The sequence below is a fragment of the Acipenser ruthenus genome, chromosome 1, assembly GCF_902713425.1.
Source record: "Acipenser ruthenus chromosome 1, fAciRut3.2 maternal haplotype, whole genome shotgun sequence".
Lineage (NCBI taxonomy): Eukaryota > Metazoa > Chordata > Actinopteri > Acipenseriformes > Acipenseridae > Acipenser > Acipenser ruthenus.
Window position 1 is genome coordinate 72,829,511 of NC_081189.1, and position 16,846 is coordinate 72,846,356.

Consider the following 16,846-nt stretch of genomic DNA (forward strand, 5'->3'; position numbering starts at 1 on the left):
CCCTCTGTGCGCAGCATGACGGAAGTATCCATGAAGAATCAGTGGAGTTGAGTATCTTGGTATATAGAATGTTTGTGTTATTACTTCATAGATTGCCCTTGCATAGCAACTGAAATGCTGACTGAGGTAGACATAGCTGTTAAAGTTTAACAAAGCAGCAGTTTTACACAATAGGTCATTTAGGGACTGAGTCAATATCAGTGTGCCACGCTGTGGCACAAAACTGCTTTTCTGACATGGTACAGGACAGCTGGGAATACTGAGAAAGGACTACTCCACACAGCAAATAAGAATCACTTGGCTTCTCAGCAAATGTTTAAATAGTAGTTGATTAGTTAGACCAAGGTACCACTGCAGTATTATTATCTCATTGTATTACAGTTATACTTTATACAGTCACTGACCAAAATATTGAATATATACTGTACTACAAAACAGCGAATTCCAAATCTTAATATCTCTTTGAGGGTACTCTATAAAAAAAAACAAGACCAGGTGATGCATTTTAGGAGTTTCTCTATAATCACTCCCCCTACATAGTCTCCATGATGAAACATTACATCAGGCACTTGGAGACTGCATACGCAATCTTGCTCACATGTGTTGCAATTGCAACATAGTCATTCTTAATAGCTCTATCCATATAATTACTCACTGTTTGTTGCTTATTATGGTGGTGCAGTGCAGACTGCATTAATTATGTCTCAATATATGGCTACAGTACATCCGCACTGTTGTTTGTGGTTGTGGCATAGCAAGATTAACAGATTAAAATGATGTCATTTCTCCCTGTAGTTGACATTCATATACACTGAATAAATGTTTCTCATGGAATTCCTTGACAAATAAATTCATCAGAATGAATCATATGGGGCTCAAGTTGAAAAGTCGCTTGGAGCCACCTGGTGGTCAAAGGTTTTAACACCGTATTAGTTTGAAAGACAATTCCAACATTTGTCTGAAAGTAATTGCTTTTCTTAAAACAAAATGCTTCTTTTATTGTGCAGCTCAAAAGTGACCCATCCATTATTTGGACCAAGTATTTGATCATAAAATTGTTAGCTTATGCAATGCATTTTATACATGCAGCCATTTTTGTTTGGATAGGCATAAAACAATGTATCTACATTTATTGATTTTTTTTTCTCCATTTATAAATTTATGATAACAAATGACTTGACTGTGCCAGCATTCCCTTGACCCTCCCTTGCCCAGATGACTTCTTGGAACTACCAGTAGTTCAGCGTTCACTGATCTCAAGGTGCAACTAGGAGCCTAAGGTACCAACAGTTCCTGTAAAAAAAAAAAAAAAAAGCCCAAAACCATGACGGGCGTTATTAGTAAGCAGAATTTAAAAATCAACCCATCACAGGAGTGATGCAAAGTTATGTAAAGGAACCACATGACTTGCCTGGTTACTGAATATAGTGGAAGTGGGGATATGTCTGTACGTCCATAAATTAAGTATGTATTTATTTAGAGAACTACAGGTAGTGGACAAAAAATGGAAACACCAATGTAAAGTCACTTAATAGGGCATTGGGCCACTATGGTATCCCGCTCTGTGAAGTTATCAGTGGACCGTTTTTGATGAAACTGGCTGCTCGCGCCCCAGGTTGAAATTAGCAGTCAATTGATCTGCAGTTGCTCGCCTGTTTTGCCTTGCACTTCGAATTAATGCACGGGTATCACATGCCGACATCACCTTAGACACCGTTGCTTGTGAAACATAAGCAAGTTGAGCTGTCTTGGTCACTGAAGCTCCTGCAAAACGCGCCACAACAATCACCCTTCTTTCAAAGTCACTGAGGTCTCCTCTTGCAGCCATGCTAGCCATAATTATAGGCAACCAGGCATGTCCAGCATTTTTATATATGACCCTAAGCATGCTGGGATGTTATTTGCTTAATTAACGCATGAGCCACACCTGTGTGGAAGCCCTTGCTTTCAATATACTTGGTGTCCCTCATTTACACAGGTCCTTCCATTTTTTGTCCACTACCTGTACTTGTCCAATTGTATGTTTTGAAATATGACATGTATCTTGGCAATTACAATGTGACCAAATATGGCTACCGTTAGATTTTTTTAAAATGCTTGTTTTACTTTTGTAGCAATTTGAATGATCAAAATACATTAAAGTCCCACTATTTTACAATACATACACAGCATCACCAAGTGGTGGTAATGTTACACCATGGTGGTGAGGGGGAGGGAGGCGGGGGGAAGTTGGGAATGTTAGGCACGAATCTTAACATGAAATGTATACTTATTATTGGTAATAAGTGTTAGTTTATTGTGAGATAACAGTTTATTCAATATGGATGCTTTTTTCTCATTAAATAAAATCTGTTTTTGTACATTGTCACTGGATGAGTGCTGTTGCTTCCTTCCAGAACCATAACTGAAATGAGCCATGAATCGCAAAGGGTTCTTTTCAGATAACTTAAATCAATCCATAGACAGTGTATGTTTGCTGTGGGCCTTAGATTTGTAAAATTTGTCATTCTTTTGTTTTTTATGAGTTTTGATTCAAATCCTGGCTCGCTCACTGACTCATTGTGTGACCCTGAGCAAGTCACTTATCCTCCTTGTGCTCCGTCTTTCAGGTGAGACACTGCTGTAAGTGACTCTGCAGCTGATGCATAGTTCACACACCCTAGTCTCTGTAAGTCGCCTTGGATAATGGTGTCTGCTAAAATAAACAAAGAAAAAAAAGGTTTGGAGTAATATTTATTGGACATCAGAAAACAATATGGTCATCCAAAGTGTTACAACAGGACTAGCAAAACTCCATTGACTGCTGCTGCAAGGTCACAATACATAGTGATTAAAAAGCACTTAAAACTGGACACCACTCTGATAACTGCCCTGTCCTTTGCACACTCCTGTGCTTACATTCCTATTTTAGTGAATAAATAACATTGTGCAATGCTTTACATTTCTTTTCATTGTGAATACAGCTGTGAGTACAATTTATGGACATACAGTGCATTTATTTTAGACTCAGCAGCCAATGGATTTATGGGATACAAACAAATGCTTTCTGTGTTTTGAATAATAACCACCATCAATACAGAACATTTTGGCAGCATCATTATAAGTATCAAGTCACAGTCAAAAGCAGGGGTAACATTCCACACATTGTGATGAAAACACCTGTATATGGTGTAAAACATGTTTTGAAGATATACTTCAGTCAAATGAAATGAAAAAAAACTTGACTGAAGACAATAAAAATAAGAAAATCAAACAAACAAAAAAAATGTGTAGAACAAAATACTTCTCTATAAACCCATCTAAGAAATATCCATTTTGTAATTCCGTAAAACACAGATCGATAAACCCTATGTGATTATGTAAAAAAAACTGTAACACTGTTACAAAAGATCTGTTAAAAAAAATGGTACCTGATGTTTGTTTTTCGATGTCTACATTGCAACACCATTGCAAGTTCATGTTCTGCTACATTGGTTAAAATACTGTTTTCCTCTTGCCTTCCCTGTATATGAAAAAAGATGGCCAGAACCAACATAATTGTAAAAAAAAAAAGCTATAACAACAACAAAAAAAACAAAAGACTTCATATATATAAAAAGCTTTAAAAATATAAAATGAAACATGTTCATAATTTTAGCCCCACAAAAAAATAACTCAGCAAGACCTCTAACATGAGTACAAATGAAATCAAATAGCTGTTAACAAACAGTGCTGAGGTTAGAACCTGACTTTCAGTGGTTCACACTTGATTTATGTCTCTGTTTTTTAAAGTCAGCCTTGGTTATTCCTGATTACATCGACATTTTAATAACAACGTTCTACTACTCAAAACCAAAATGACTGCTTTTCATTTTGAGTATGACAACATGTTCTTCTTGGGTAATAATAAACTTAAAAAACATTTATTACATTACATTTATAGTGTCATCTGCCACGCAGTAATGGAGTACTGTTAATGCACGGGAGTGGCACTAATTATATTAAATATCCGTTAAATATCCCAAGCACAGCATACGTTTTGAAATACAAGTATACTCTGTTTGTAAAAATTATATGTACCAAATATCAAAATGGTTGGCAACTTCAATTAAAATAATGAATTCAAAACTACACTATATAGGAACTGAGATTTTTTTTTAAAGGGGTAAGCATATGAAGTACTGTACAGTACTTTCTTTAGTGACACAAACTATGAAATAAGCACCGGTGACCTAAAACTAGCTGTGATCAATAATGATTCCTAATTGGGAACATGTTATAAATAAAGCCTATGCTGAAAAGTACTAGAAAGTCAAGATGCAAGAAAATAATGCTATTAAAAGCTAAAACCTTTTGGTTTGTAATTTTAAAAAGATGGTATTTGAACCAATTTTTCTCAAAAATCAGAAAAAAATTTAAAAGTCACAAGGAATGCTTATTTGAAATAATACATTAACAATGGCAATTGTCAAAAAATAATCAACATGGTTCGCAATTTTAAAAAGAACTAACATTAAAAAAAAAAATATATATATATATAGTTTCAAGGGCCCTGGTCTGACTCCAGAGAGCTTTCCAAATTGCTCCTAGAGATGTGCATTGTTTAAGCTAAAAAGTAAATGTTCAGTTCAGTCTCTTTAGTGTGTTAGTGGAAGTAAGAATGGGTGCTATCACCGCTGGTGTTCACAACTTGGTTTCCCTATCAATATGAACCTTATCCCAGCAGCAAAAGTCCAGAAATATGTGACTACAAAGGCACAACTTCAATGTTGTGTTGAAAGTGTTGTGCTGGCACCCCCATGACAATTACTTTTCCCTTTCCTCAGGATCTAATGATCACTCAGTTTTTCCATTCCTATGTTTTGAAATACACTATTGTTAACGCTGGCTGCAATGGTAAAACTGACATTTCCAACTAACTCAGATGGGGTAGGAATGAAAGCCTTGCCATTGAGTAAGCTTAGCCTTACTCAATCACTTAACAACATAACACTGTTATCTAAATACTAATTTACTAAATATGATTTATTAGGTTGGGAATAAAGCAATACAAGCATGACTTAAATGATGCAGTAATTACAGTCAACCTATTCTTAAGGCCATCTGCCTATAGTGAATTTCTATGTTGAATCACCTGGATATAAAGCTAGCTTACCTGTTGTATAAATACCACTTTTCTGTGGTGTATTAAGTGGACAATCGAAGAAGGTTTGACTAGTGCGTACTGTATGGGAAATCAGGAAAGCAAATATTGGCTAATAAATGTGTAAACAGAAAAAAATAATACATGTCATTAAGCATATGATACTTTAAAATTTCTGCTGATTCATTCTAAATCATAGAGCAGCTGCTTGTTAAATCAATTCAAGCAGCACCTGCTTTTTTTAGTCCTTAAGCGTGCATTCAGTCTAAACTTCTTGTAAAGAGAGCCAAAGCTGCAGCAACCACCATTATTTGGTAGCCACTACTATCCATTTCCTTTTAGAGTTCCTTGCAGATCCATCATTTTCTGTTACAGTCAAAGCTTGAAATAATAATATGATAAATCATTATTAATATATATTTTTTTCTTTTTTAAATCTGAGTGTCTTTAAAGAAGATAATACAGTAATCTTAGATGGTTTAATACTGCAACATGTTATACAATAAAAAGTACCATTCCTCAAACACAAATGTTTGTGAAGTTTGCTGTATGTTTCCAACAAAATAAAAGAGTTACGAGTCCTTGAGGCACAATAGGCTATTATGCATCATGAATAAAAAAATGCATCAATGCAATCCTGTCATAACCCTTCCTCTAAGGCCCTGTCATTTTAACAGTTCAACCCTCACTCCTAAAAGGCAGTAAGTCATCCATTTTGTTTCTCATAGAAGCTGGTCAAACACTACTTGTTTCAATTTCTTTCAACCTAACATTTGCCTCACAAGTGACGGCAAAACCATTCTTTTGGTCTGCGATGTGTGAAATCCATGGTCAAACCTGTGAAACTCAAGCATTGTGAATCCATTGCGGACCTTCTTCCAGCTCAGTACTGCCGATGCTCTTCCAAATCCTCTTGAGTCTAAATCAATCCGTGCTGATCCATACTGTAGGGTCAGCACCCATATTGTATCCTTGCCGAAATAACAAATGCTGCTTGTTGCATGCACAAAGGAAGAAATGCAGATGTGGGCACATGGCCCACACAACTGGAGTTGAAGAACTGCTGGTTTAAATTGCTGAAGATTTTACAAAATCTGGGATTATATCTTTTCAAGCCACCAGCCATGGTGTGACTCCCTTTGGAAGATGACAAAAGAAAATCAATTCAGGGATCTGTGTTTTAAAAAGCTGCAATAAACCAACAGCCAGTTAGTGTTTGAAGCCATAAATCTAGCACACCACAAGCGATAACTTTATTTTTTGGCACATTATTCATGCTGATTTTTTTGTTTCTTTGTTTTTAGTCTTTAGAGTTTGTATGACAGCATGAATGGATGACAGACTTGAGATGAACACAAACACAAACATCAGTAATATCCAATGACAGCAAGTACAGTACATTCCAAAGCTTTCAATGGTTTTTAGTCCATTTTGGTCACAATTTCATACTGTTGCTTGGCTTCTGTCCATGCAAAAAAGCAAGCAGAAGGTTGATCCCTGTGTTTGACACAAGCCTGCAGTTTCTTCCTCTTATGCTGATGTGATGGTACACACTTTGTTACTGTAGATGAGTTGAAGCAGCTACATGTAAACATTTGTTCGGTGTTCTTTTATTTATATTTATATATTTATATTTTACATTTACAAAACTATAAATACAAAAAAAATGAAGCATTATGTACAAACTCCATGCTTTTGGGTTAGACTCATTACTGCAAGAAAACACAAAGAAGACAAGGCATCAGAAAACTGCAATCTTGTTAAAGGATCTGCACAGTTACTTAAAAACGGATGTCATCTACCTTTTCTTAATATTTAACTTCTATATCCTAGTATGTGTGATCTGTAAAATCATTTGTTGTTGTTTCTGCTTCGATCATCATTGGACTATTCCAGAAAAAAAAAAAAATACAATTCTGGAAAGACTTCTCAAGGCTGACTTTATGAAGTGAGGCAGGGAAGCATATCATTGTTGCACAGGCTTCAGTGCACAAGGCTTTAACAATGGACCTAAGTGCATAGCGCAACACTTTTATGCTTCCCCGCCTCAATTACAATCAACCTTGAGGAGTCTTTTAGAAGCATTTTGTCTGGAATAGTGATATAAGAAATAATGATCTAAGCAGGAACCGTAATAGAAAACCATACAGTTCTCTCTAACAGACGATGTTATTTGATCTAAGCTTCTTGCTGTGAAGAATAAATAGTAAACTATATATTATGATCCGTTTGTACAGCTGAATTTGAAAATTAACGTAAGTACAGTAACTTAAGTTAACATTTAGCTGGTTTGTTGCTTTGTTAACAGCTTTCAGAGCTGATGATGCTGGTTGTAACATTTGGTTACTTTTTGTTTGCATAACAACACTCACAAATTTGAAACCTAAATACATCTATTTTAAAGCTTTAAAACTACAATTCAACTGTTCCACCCTGCAGCAAAATGTTGTTTCTTGCTAGTTTTATATTGTTACAAATGCTTTTGTTTCTCTGAAAAAGTTAACTTCCTGTGCAACAGGTTATACCCTAACCTTAACCCTAACCTGATCCCTACACACGTTCTCTGTGTATCAGAGCTATTAGTATCATATGGGGACCGAGGAAAATAATCAATTATGTTAATGAACTATAATGAGCATGGTCTGATCATCTACTTACCTTCTGCCAGCATCCAGGCATTGGTAGTCCATCTGGACCCTGGGATGAAAAAAGAGAAAACTCGTCTGAGAGTCTTTTTGAAAGCCTTACATTAGAAATGGAATTCTGAATGTCATTCATTTGTGTATCCATCATGGGTGCAATTGACTATAAATCCTTCAATGTGATTGCAAAAAAAAAGAACAATGCCAAGGCACTATCATACCTGTTCTGTAACTTTCCAGGGAACAAAACAGCAACTAGAAGAACACTGCATTTTAAATGCCAGTGTATGGATATTCCAAAATGTCAAAAGTTAACAAACGTGTATTTTTTCAGTAAGGAGTGGATAATTTAACATTAACACTTCAGAGATGTTTTAATGTCTGACTCACGGTGTGTCAAAGCAATGGAAAAACAACACAATTCATTGGAGGCCGAATTACCCCCTCACTGTATTATACTGTATCAGTATTTAATGATAATAATAGTTTTGAGTTTCCACTGATTTGCCAAGGCACCACCACTGAGGGCTTCTTTTATGAAGTGCTGAACAAGCTCTTAGAGTTTTATGGCATGTGGAAAACAATGGCCCAAATTCCACAAATTATAACAATTTACACTGGATTGTTTTATTGTATTTCTTTTTTTAATGGAAATTGAAGGGAGCAATTCTTAAACAATACCAGTTACAGTGCCTTGCGAAAGTATTCGGCCCCCTTGAACTTTGCGACCTTTTGCCACATTTCAGGCTTCAAACATAAAGATATGAAACTGTAATTTTTTGTGAAGAATCAACAACAAGTGGGACACAATCATGAAGTGGAACGAAATTTATTGGATATTTCAAACTTTTTTAACAAATAAAAAACTGAAAAATTGGGCGTGCAAAATTATTCAGCCCCTTTACTTTCAGTGCAGCAAACTCTCTCCAGAAGTTCAGTGAGGATCTCTGAATGATCCAATGTTGACCTAAATGACTAATGATGATAAATAGAATCCATCTGTGTGTAATCAAGTCTCCGTATAAATGCACCTGCACTGTGATAGTCTCAGAGGTCCGTTTAAAGCGCAGAGAGCATCATGAAGAACAAGGAACACACCAGGCAGGTCCGAGATACTGTTGTGGAGAAGTTTAAAGCCGGATTTGGATACAAAAAGATTTCCCAAGCTTTAAACATCCCAAGGAGCACTGTGCAAGCGATAATATTGAAATGGATGGAGTATCAGACCACTGCAAATCTACCAAGACCTGGCCGTCCCTCTAAACTTTCAGCTCATACAAGGAGAAGACTGATCAGAGATGCAGCCAAGAGGCCCATGATCACTCTGGATGAACTGCAGAGATCTACAGCTGAGGTGGGAGACTCTGTCCATAGGACAACAATCAGTCGTATACTGCACAAATCTGGCCTTTATGGAAGAGTGGCAAGAAGAAAGCCATTTCTTAAAGATATCCATAAAAAGTGTCGTTTACAGTTTGCCACAAGCCACCTGGGAGACACACCAAACATGTGGAAGAAGGTGCTCTGGTCAGATGAAACCAAAATCGAACTTTTTGGCAACAATGCAAAACGTTATGTTTGGCGTAAAAGCAACACAGCTCATCACCCTGAACACACCATCCCCACTGTCAAACATGGTGGTGGCAGCATCATGGTTTGGGCCTGCTTTTCTTCAGCAGGGACAGGGAAGATGGTTAAAATTGATGGGAAGATGGATGGAGCCAAATACAGGACCATTCTGGAAGAAAACCTGATGGAGTCTGCAAAAGACCTGAGACTGGGACGGAGATTTGTCTTCCAACAAGACAATGATCCAAAACATAAAGCAACATCTACAATGGAATGGTTCACAAATAAACATATCCAGGTGTTAGAATGGCCAAGTCAAAGTCCAGACCTGAATCCAATCGAGAATCTGTGGAAAGAACTGAAAACTGCTGTTCACAAATGCTCTCCATCCAACCTCACTGAGCTCGAGCTGTTTTGCAAGGAGGAATGGGCAAAAATGTCAGTCTCTCGATGTGCAAAACTGATAGAGACATACCCCAAGCGACTTACAGCTGTAATCGCAGCAAAAGGTGGCGCTACAAAGTATTAACTTAAGGGGGCTGAATAATTTTGCACGCCCAATTTTTCAGTTTTTTATTTGTTAAAAAAGTTTGAAATATCCAATAAATTTCGTTCCACTTCATGATTGTGTCCCACTTGTTGTTGATTCTTCACAAAAAATTACAGTTTCATATCTTTATGTTTGAAGCCTGAAATGTGGCAAAAGGTCGCAAAGTTCAAGGGGGCTGAATACTTTCGCAAGGCACTGTATTATAGTTGCCCTTTAAACTGCTTCTTCTTGATACCATATCACTTGGAGGCAAATTTCAGCAAAGGAAGTGATTGACTACCAGGAAGCTGCAGTTTAACCTTTAAAAGCGGCAATGTGGTACTTGAAAAATATGCATTAAAGTAATAAAGAAAACTACCCATTTCAGTGGATTGTGCAAAACCACTTTTCATGCAGATCAAATACAAAAATGCATTTTCATGCGGTGATATTCTATTCTATTATCATAGAGTTTCTGTTTCAATAGTGGTTAAGTACAATCATCTTGTGATCTAGTCATATTTATAAACCTTCATGTGTTCCATGCAAAAACATGATGTTGAGGTAAACAAGATGAATTAAAGAATAAGCCAACATATCAGAATAATACCCACCTTGAACTACAATAATTTGTATAATATACAGGTTTTTCAAGCATATAGAAATTAAGAATGGAGTACAGTCATACATTACTTAATGTACAGTACAGTCAGCATATATCCAACCTTATAAAACTTTGACTTCAGTGACGGTTAAACACGTGTGATGCATATCTGATTATTTCATTTTGGCCCATTCCAACCCTTGTCCATTTTTTCAGGGAACACAAAAAAGGACTGTGTTTTAAAATAAATAGGCTTCCATTTAGATGTACTGTAGTTGGTTTTGTTGGTACAGTACTATATTTTCAACAGAAGTATTTAAATTCATAACGATATGATTCTGAAAATATCACTTGTCAAAAGAGGTAACTGTGGACACGTGGACTGTAATACAGTACACACTTTAAATCCGGTACGTATTGTAGCAGTATGTAAAATTCCCCATTAACGATCCAACAGCAAAATGAAATAAAAATGTTACCCATGCACAGAACTCTGTAAAGTGTAAAAGGCAATGCAATTTAGCAAAAGATTTAAAAAAACAACACCAGTTTCCAGAATTAAAACTGTATCCAAAGTCAGCTTTCAAAACTGCAGAATATAGTGCTCGATAAGGCCCTAATGTCACAGTTCACTTGCAAATGAAAATGCACAAAAGCAACTAAAGATCACAGATTTAAAAAAAAATGCATCACAGTATCTAAAACTGTTTAATGATTAACCTTTACATTACCGTAGCTTGTCTCGTTTGCTTTGTTTTTGCTCCATTTTCATCATGTGAAATTGGAGGAAGCACTGTGTAACTGCACAATAAGTAACTGCACAATAAAGCATGCAAGAAAAAAAAAAAACGCGGGCTGTGACGGATAAACAAGTACATTGTAGCACTGAAGAGATGGGCTTTATATCAGAAAACTGGTGACGGAGTCAGAAATCGCGTGTGACGGGTAAGTGCATTAATTTGTTATATATATATATATATATATATATATATATATATATATATATATATATATATATAACTGGGATTTATTTTATTCTTAATACAAGGGTGGTAAAACGCGACTGACTGTATTTGCAGCTTTCCTACAACTAAAATTATAGTTTTATTCTCTGCAAGACTACAAATAAAAAAAATCTGTGAACACGTAATTGTCAACCCCTTTTGCGTATAGCACACCTTTACCTTAATATGCCATTGAAAATAATACTGCCGAATTGGTACAAGGGAGAAGGTTGGGAGCAGAGGTCTAGTACACATTAGAGAAGGAGGTTCATGCTTGTATTTGGGGCGCACAGTGAGAAGAAATATTAGGGACTACTTAGGGGGAAAGATTAAATTACTTTAAAAAGTAAGCAGTCTCAAACACCATGTTTTTGTTTACATTGAACTTTATATGATGTTTCAAATCATGGAGTCATTTTGTTGAGTTTTTTTACTGTAATAATTGAGTCTTTTCCCAGCTAAATTCACTGAGCACTGTGGAATTCTAGCTGCTTGACCATAGTGTTTGATTCCTTCATTCCAGGAAGTCATGCGAGGCAGTGACTGTTCAACTCAATTGGCTCCTTCTGATCTATAGAATGGTACGGAGCAGGTGGACTGAGGAAACCTAACACAAACTCTGGGGAACTTCGATATTCAACAGCAGAGGGAATTTAGTAGAAACAGAGCCATTGGGAAAATGAATAAAACTCAACATTGGAGCAACAGAACTGCACCTACACAGACTGATTGCAAATAACATAAAACAATCAATACAATGGTATTTGAACCAATAGGTAGGAAGTGTTAGCACTGGCTGTAGGGTATTGTATTAAGAAGGGTCTAGAAAATTTAGGTAAGGTTTGTTTTAAAAGGAAAGGCTTGTTGACCTTATGGAAGGCTTTCTTCTAACCTGAATAAAGGACTAACATCACATTAGTTAAACACCATATTCTCTTTAAAAGATCAGCTGGCATTTGTTAAAAAAGACTATAACTGGAGACCCTGTCTGTCTCAGAAGCTATTGTGTTAAGGTGGACAATGTACGATTAGAAATGTTATGTTCATTCATGCATAGGTCATGCATCAATGGAAATACAAGGCTGGCTGCTTGGCAAAGCCCTCTTTGTATTGTCAGGTAGGAAGAATGTACATGCAGGGTTGGAAGGAAAGAGAATACTGTACCAATTGGCAGGGGGCATCCAGCCCATCCAGGCCAGGCTGACCTGGCTCCCCCTTTTCACCCTTAAATCCCCGGAATCCCTGTTTGTAAAAAGTAACTGGCATTGTTACTGAGAGAGGCATTAATCTGGCTCTTCAACGGGGCAGCAACACAGCATGTAGAGGAGCAATCCCTGGCATCACTGATTTAGACATCAGCCCTTCTCGTGAGCGAGTGCAAAATGAAATCTCAGCATTTGGTCAAACTTGATTTTTTGTGGGAGTGATTTAAAGTGCAAGACATTTACTATAATGATTTTGTTTACAGTTTTGAAATGCATCTAGGAAGACATATAGTACTGGCATTTACTGGCACAGAGGAAATCACAGGTTACATTACTAAGATAATTACTCTGTAATTCTTGCCAGCTATTGCCTGGTTGACACCTGGATCTTGTTTTGCTTTTGACTGCAGTCAGAGGGATGGATTAAAGAGGGGCATATTCCAAATCAGTAAAGGCAGTGACTTGCTCCTCTCTTTGGTTCCATTGGTTTTGGATCATAATGAGATGAGTCTTTAGAGCATAGCTGACATACCAATGGGCAAGGTGCATCTAATCCAGGGGCACCCTGTTCTCCTTTCTCCCCTTTAGGCCCTTTTTTGGCCTTCTTTCCCTTTTCCCCCTGTGGACACAATGGCGTGGTGAGAACAACATTTCTCTCTCTTCTTATAAAGGACACCTGCAGCAAATATCCATCAGGTACAATGAGGAAGAAAACGATTTGGGGAAGGGGGTGTTTGGAAATTGTAAGTAGGAGGGCAACAAATCTGGATGTCATATTCCCTTTAAAGAAAATAAAATAATACATAAAAGGAAACGTGAATTTAGCCAGGTTGTTTGCCTAAGCCTAGAATAAGAAACCATTTTTTATTTTTTTTTATTTTTTTTTTTTAGTTTGGGTAGGGATTAGTCTTTTGGTATGGTACCAAAATGTATTTCTTATGCTACCTGTACAGCAAAGCAGTTTCTCAATACAGATGGGCAATCAAAACTGTTAATATCACTGCTATCAGAGCAGTCTTTAAAACTGAGCAGGCAGGCTGGACTTTGATCATAGATCAAAACACACAGCGGTAAGCAGGTTTTAAAGGGCATCCTCATTGTACTATATGTGGATATTAGGTTACACGGCAATGTACATTATGAGCGGGTCGGGTTGGATTAAAGGAGAATTTGTCTTCAGTGTTTTAAGGAGAAAGGGAATTTGTGATAAGAAACAAGGATAGTTAAGCAGGGAAAGTGACTGAAAGGAGGATGACACAGGTTGTACTTTGAAGGAATTTTCTTCTTAAGTAAGATGAAGGGAAAGGGGGATTATCAGAGGGCGGTAGGGAAGAGAAGGAGTAGCAGGGAACACACCTCTGTCACAGAACTAAGTAAAATGTTTGTATCCCTTTTTATCCATGTAAAGAAAAGACTAACACATGATAACATGAGTAACAGCTTTCAAATTTCCAGGATATTTAAAAGTGCAACATAAATTAGTTTTTGTTGTTGTTGCTGCTTTATTTTAATTGTTTTAACCAAACTGTCTTGGGTATTCAGAGTATATTCTTTTCAAAACACTCTCCAACCGCCAGCATTTCAGAACTGCTGCACAGCTCTCTTAATTCAGCTGGAGAGCATGTTTGGTCATCAGGAAAAAAGGGATGATATAATTTCTAGAACTGTGGGTTAGTGTTCATTAATGTTTTTATAATCAAGTTAGACGAAATAAACAACATGCAACCTAATCTAAAAGATCCACACAAATTTCACTACAAATGAAAAACAAACAAAAAATCTATATAATAGGTTAGTAATAGTAGGGTAGTAACATTAATATCCACTGTCAGGCAGCAATTAAAATCTACTGTAAGGTTCAGACACCTTTTCTCTCTTTACCAATAGGGCATGTGCAAAAACAGCCAAAATAAAGGGATCAACTATACAAGAGCCGCCAACAGGGCTAAGTTAAACAAGAAACAATTGGTGCTAAACATCCATTGCCTTTCAATTATACAACAAAAAACACCTCTGTAAAAAACAGACATGCGCATTAAAAATGGAAGGCCAGGTTACCCATCAAATGTCGCTTGTTTAACTAAACTGACTTTCCATTAGATATTCCTACATAAACAACCATTTGTGTTAATAGCTACCTATTTATGTGGAACTTTTTTTTTTTTTTTTTAACAATCATAAAGTAAAAAATAAGTAATTGTGGGTATTTTGAGTCCAGTGGCACCTGACAGTGAAAAGTTAATTGTCATGCATATAGAAGAGCCTGTTCAATTAATATAACATGCTGTACCTTTTCTCCCCTTTCACCAGGATCTCCTTTCTCTGCCTTCAGACCTGGTAATCCCTGAAAAAACAACAGCAGCCATGACAATAAAAACACTAGGAACAGGGTGTTGTTTCCCATTATGTTTGGTTAGAACAAATAATTACACATGGGTGTGCATTAACTTTTAGGGTAAGGAGGCGCTCTGCTACTAACTTGTGAGTAATCAACGCGTTTGGGAACTAAATGTACAAAGGCTTTTAACTCAAGCTATGATAATAATTAAAGTGATAACAAGTCGCTTTTGAAAAGACTGAATAAAACATTTTAATTTAAGTTTGATGATGACGAGTTATCAGGTTATAAAACAGTACTGTATCTGTTGTGAACGAATTGCTATCGGTGCCAAGAAGATGATGTTCTTTTAACACTCGAACCGCTGCGGTTATACTCATACCTAAAACCGCAGAAACGCCGTATTTAAATGAACAATTAAACATAAAAGGGTTAATTTTCTAACTTACCACATATAAAGCACTACTTAAAAAATGAAAAATATAATACAATAAACATTTCAAAAGAAACTAGTGTGTAAACAGGTATACGTACGTACAAAACTGTAAAAAAGAAAGTAGTTTTTAATTTAAAATGAAAGTAACATATGTTTTCTCTCGTGTGTCACTCGGTGCAGCACAGAATCCAGGTTGAGCTGCTGCAGCCTGCTATTTAGCAGTTTTCTGATCAAAATGTTTCTGCCGAAGCACTGTGGCTAGCTTCAAGATTAAATCTCTCCTACTAATATTTTCCCAGGTGCATTCCTTGTATAAAACAAAGAATTGATGGCTGCCAGGTACAGTAGAGATAACAACAGGCTTGTATATAAAACTAAAATATAATATTGTAGGTTATATTAAAAATAAAAACATGTATTGTAAAAGGCAGTCAAAATGACTGCTCTGGCATTTCTACGTAGAGCGGATTATAACTTTTTTATTTTTGCGATCCTGCCTTTTAAACACCATCAGGGTATTTAATGCATGTATTTAAGAAAAGTCAAGAATGGACAACAGCGGATCTTTCACACACGCAGAGTAATTTAAATTTTAAAAGTGAGAACTGTCAAAATGACAGCTATGGCAGTTCTAGTGTTAAGCGAAGTTCCTGTTCCTTTAGCCGGAGCATTTCCAATGGGAAAAAGTGTTCTTTAGCAGGTGTTCCTATATGCTGAGATTACTATATAGCCCTTTATCAGGTTATGAAAATTAGGCCCATGGTCCGATTCGGAATTACAGGAAGATTACTTTTGTTGATTGCAGTGCACAGTGGAAGTGCACAGTATGAATTTTGTTCTCTTCTTTGCTCAACCTTTAGATTCTGATACTCTCAATAACAGTTAAAGAATGCAGCAGCCAAGTTTAATTGTAATTAAGCGGTTTCTTATCCATACAGTTGAAGTCAAAAGTTTACATATCCCAATAGAAATTTATAATTTCTAGAAATTTCTCAAAAATAAATAATTATAGGAAAATGTATACTCTCTAAGAATGTTCATCTACAATCCAGCATTTTCTAGACTTTTCTAGAATTAGGTCCTGCATTATCATATTGAAATTTCTAGCACCTTGTAGACAATACTATCATAGCATTTTTGGAGTTTTGCAAAAGAAAAACAGCTGAAATAAAAAATCTAACAGGGCTGAGGCCATTTCCCTACCTATTATCCCCTGCTGGGGATGCATGTTATCGTGCAGGCAGTTGTATGCAATGCTTAATGTGTAAAGAAAGAGGTGCCGGGGCGCAAGCAATGACAATAATACCGTTCTTAAGAACTACACATTGAAAATCATTCACGTTTATTTGAAAGAGTATTGTAAGTACTAGTGTTAGATTTTATAATCACGTATTCTA

At 36.4% G+C, this 16,846-nt stretch overlaps 1 protein-coding gene across 1 annotated transcript in view; it reads right to left on the minus strand.

The window, feature by feature from the left end:
• Positions 1 to 2,725: 2,725 nt before the first annotated feature.
• The window catches only part of LOC117421437 (collagen alpha-1(XXV) chain), an 88,378-nt gene continuing 74,257 nt past the window's right edge, over positions 2,726 to 16,846 (minus strand). The window contains exons 32-36 of the mRNA XM_059029363.1: positions 14,966 to 15,019; positions 13,208 to 13,351; positions 12,635 to 12,712; positions 7,781 to 7,819; positions 2,726 to 6,259 (exon numbers count right to left, since the gene is read on the minus strand). Coding sequence (XP_058885346.1) covers positions 6,233 to 6,259; positions 7,781 to 7,819; positions 12,635 to 12,712; positions 13,208 to 13,351; positions 14,966 to 15,019 — 342 coding nt within the window. The 3' untranslated portion in view covers positions 2,726 to 6,232. The remainder of the gene's footprint in view (positions 6,260 to 7,780; positions 7,820 to 12,634; positions 12,713 to 13,207; positions 13,352 to 14,965; positions 15,020 to 16,846) is intronic.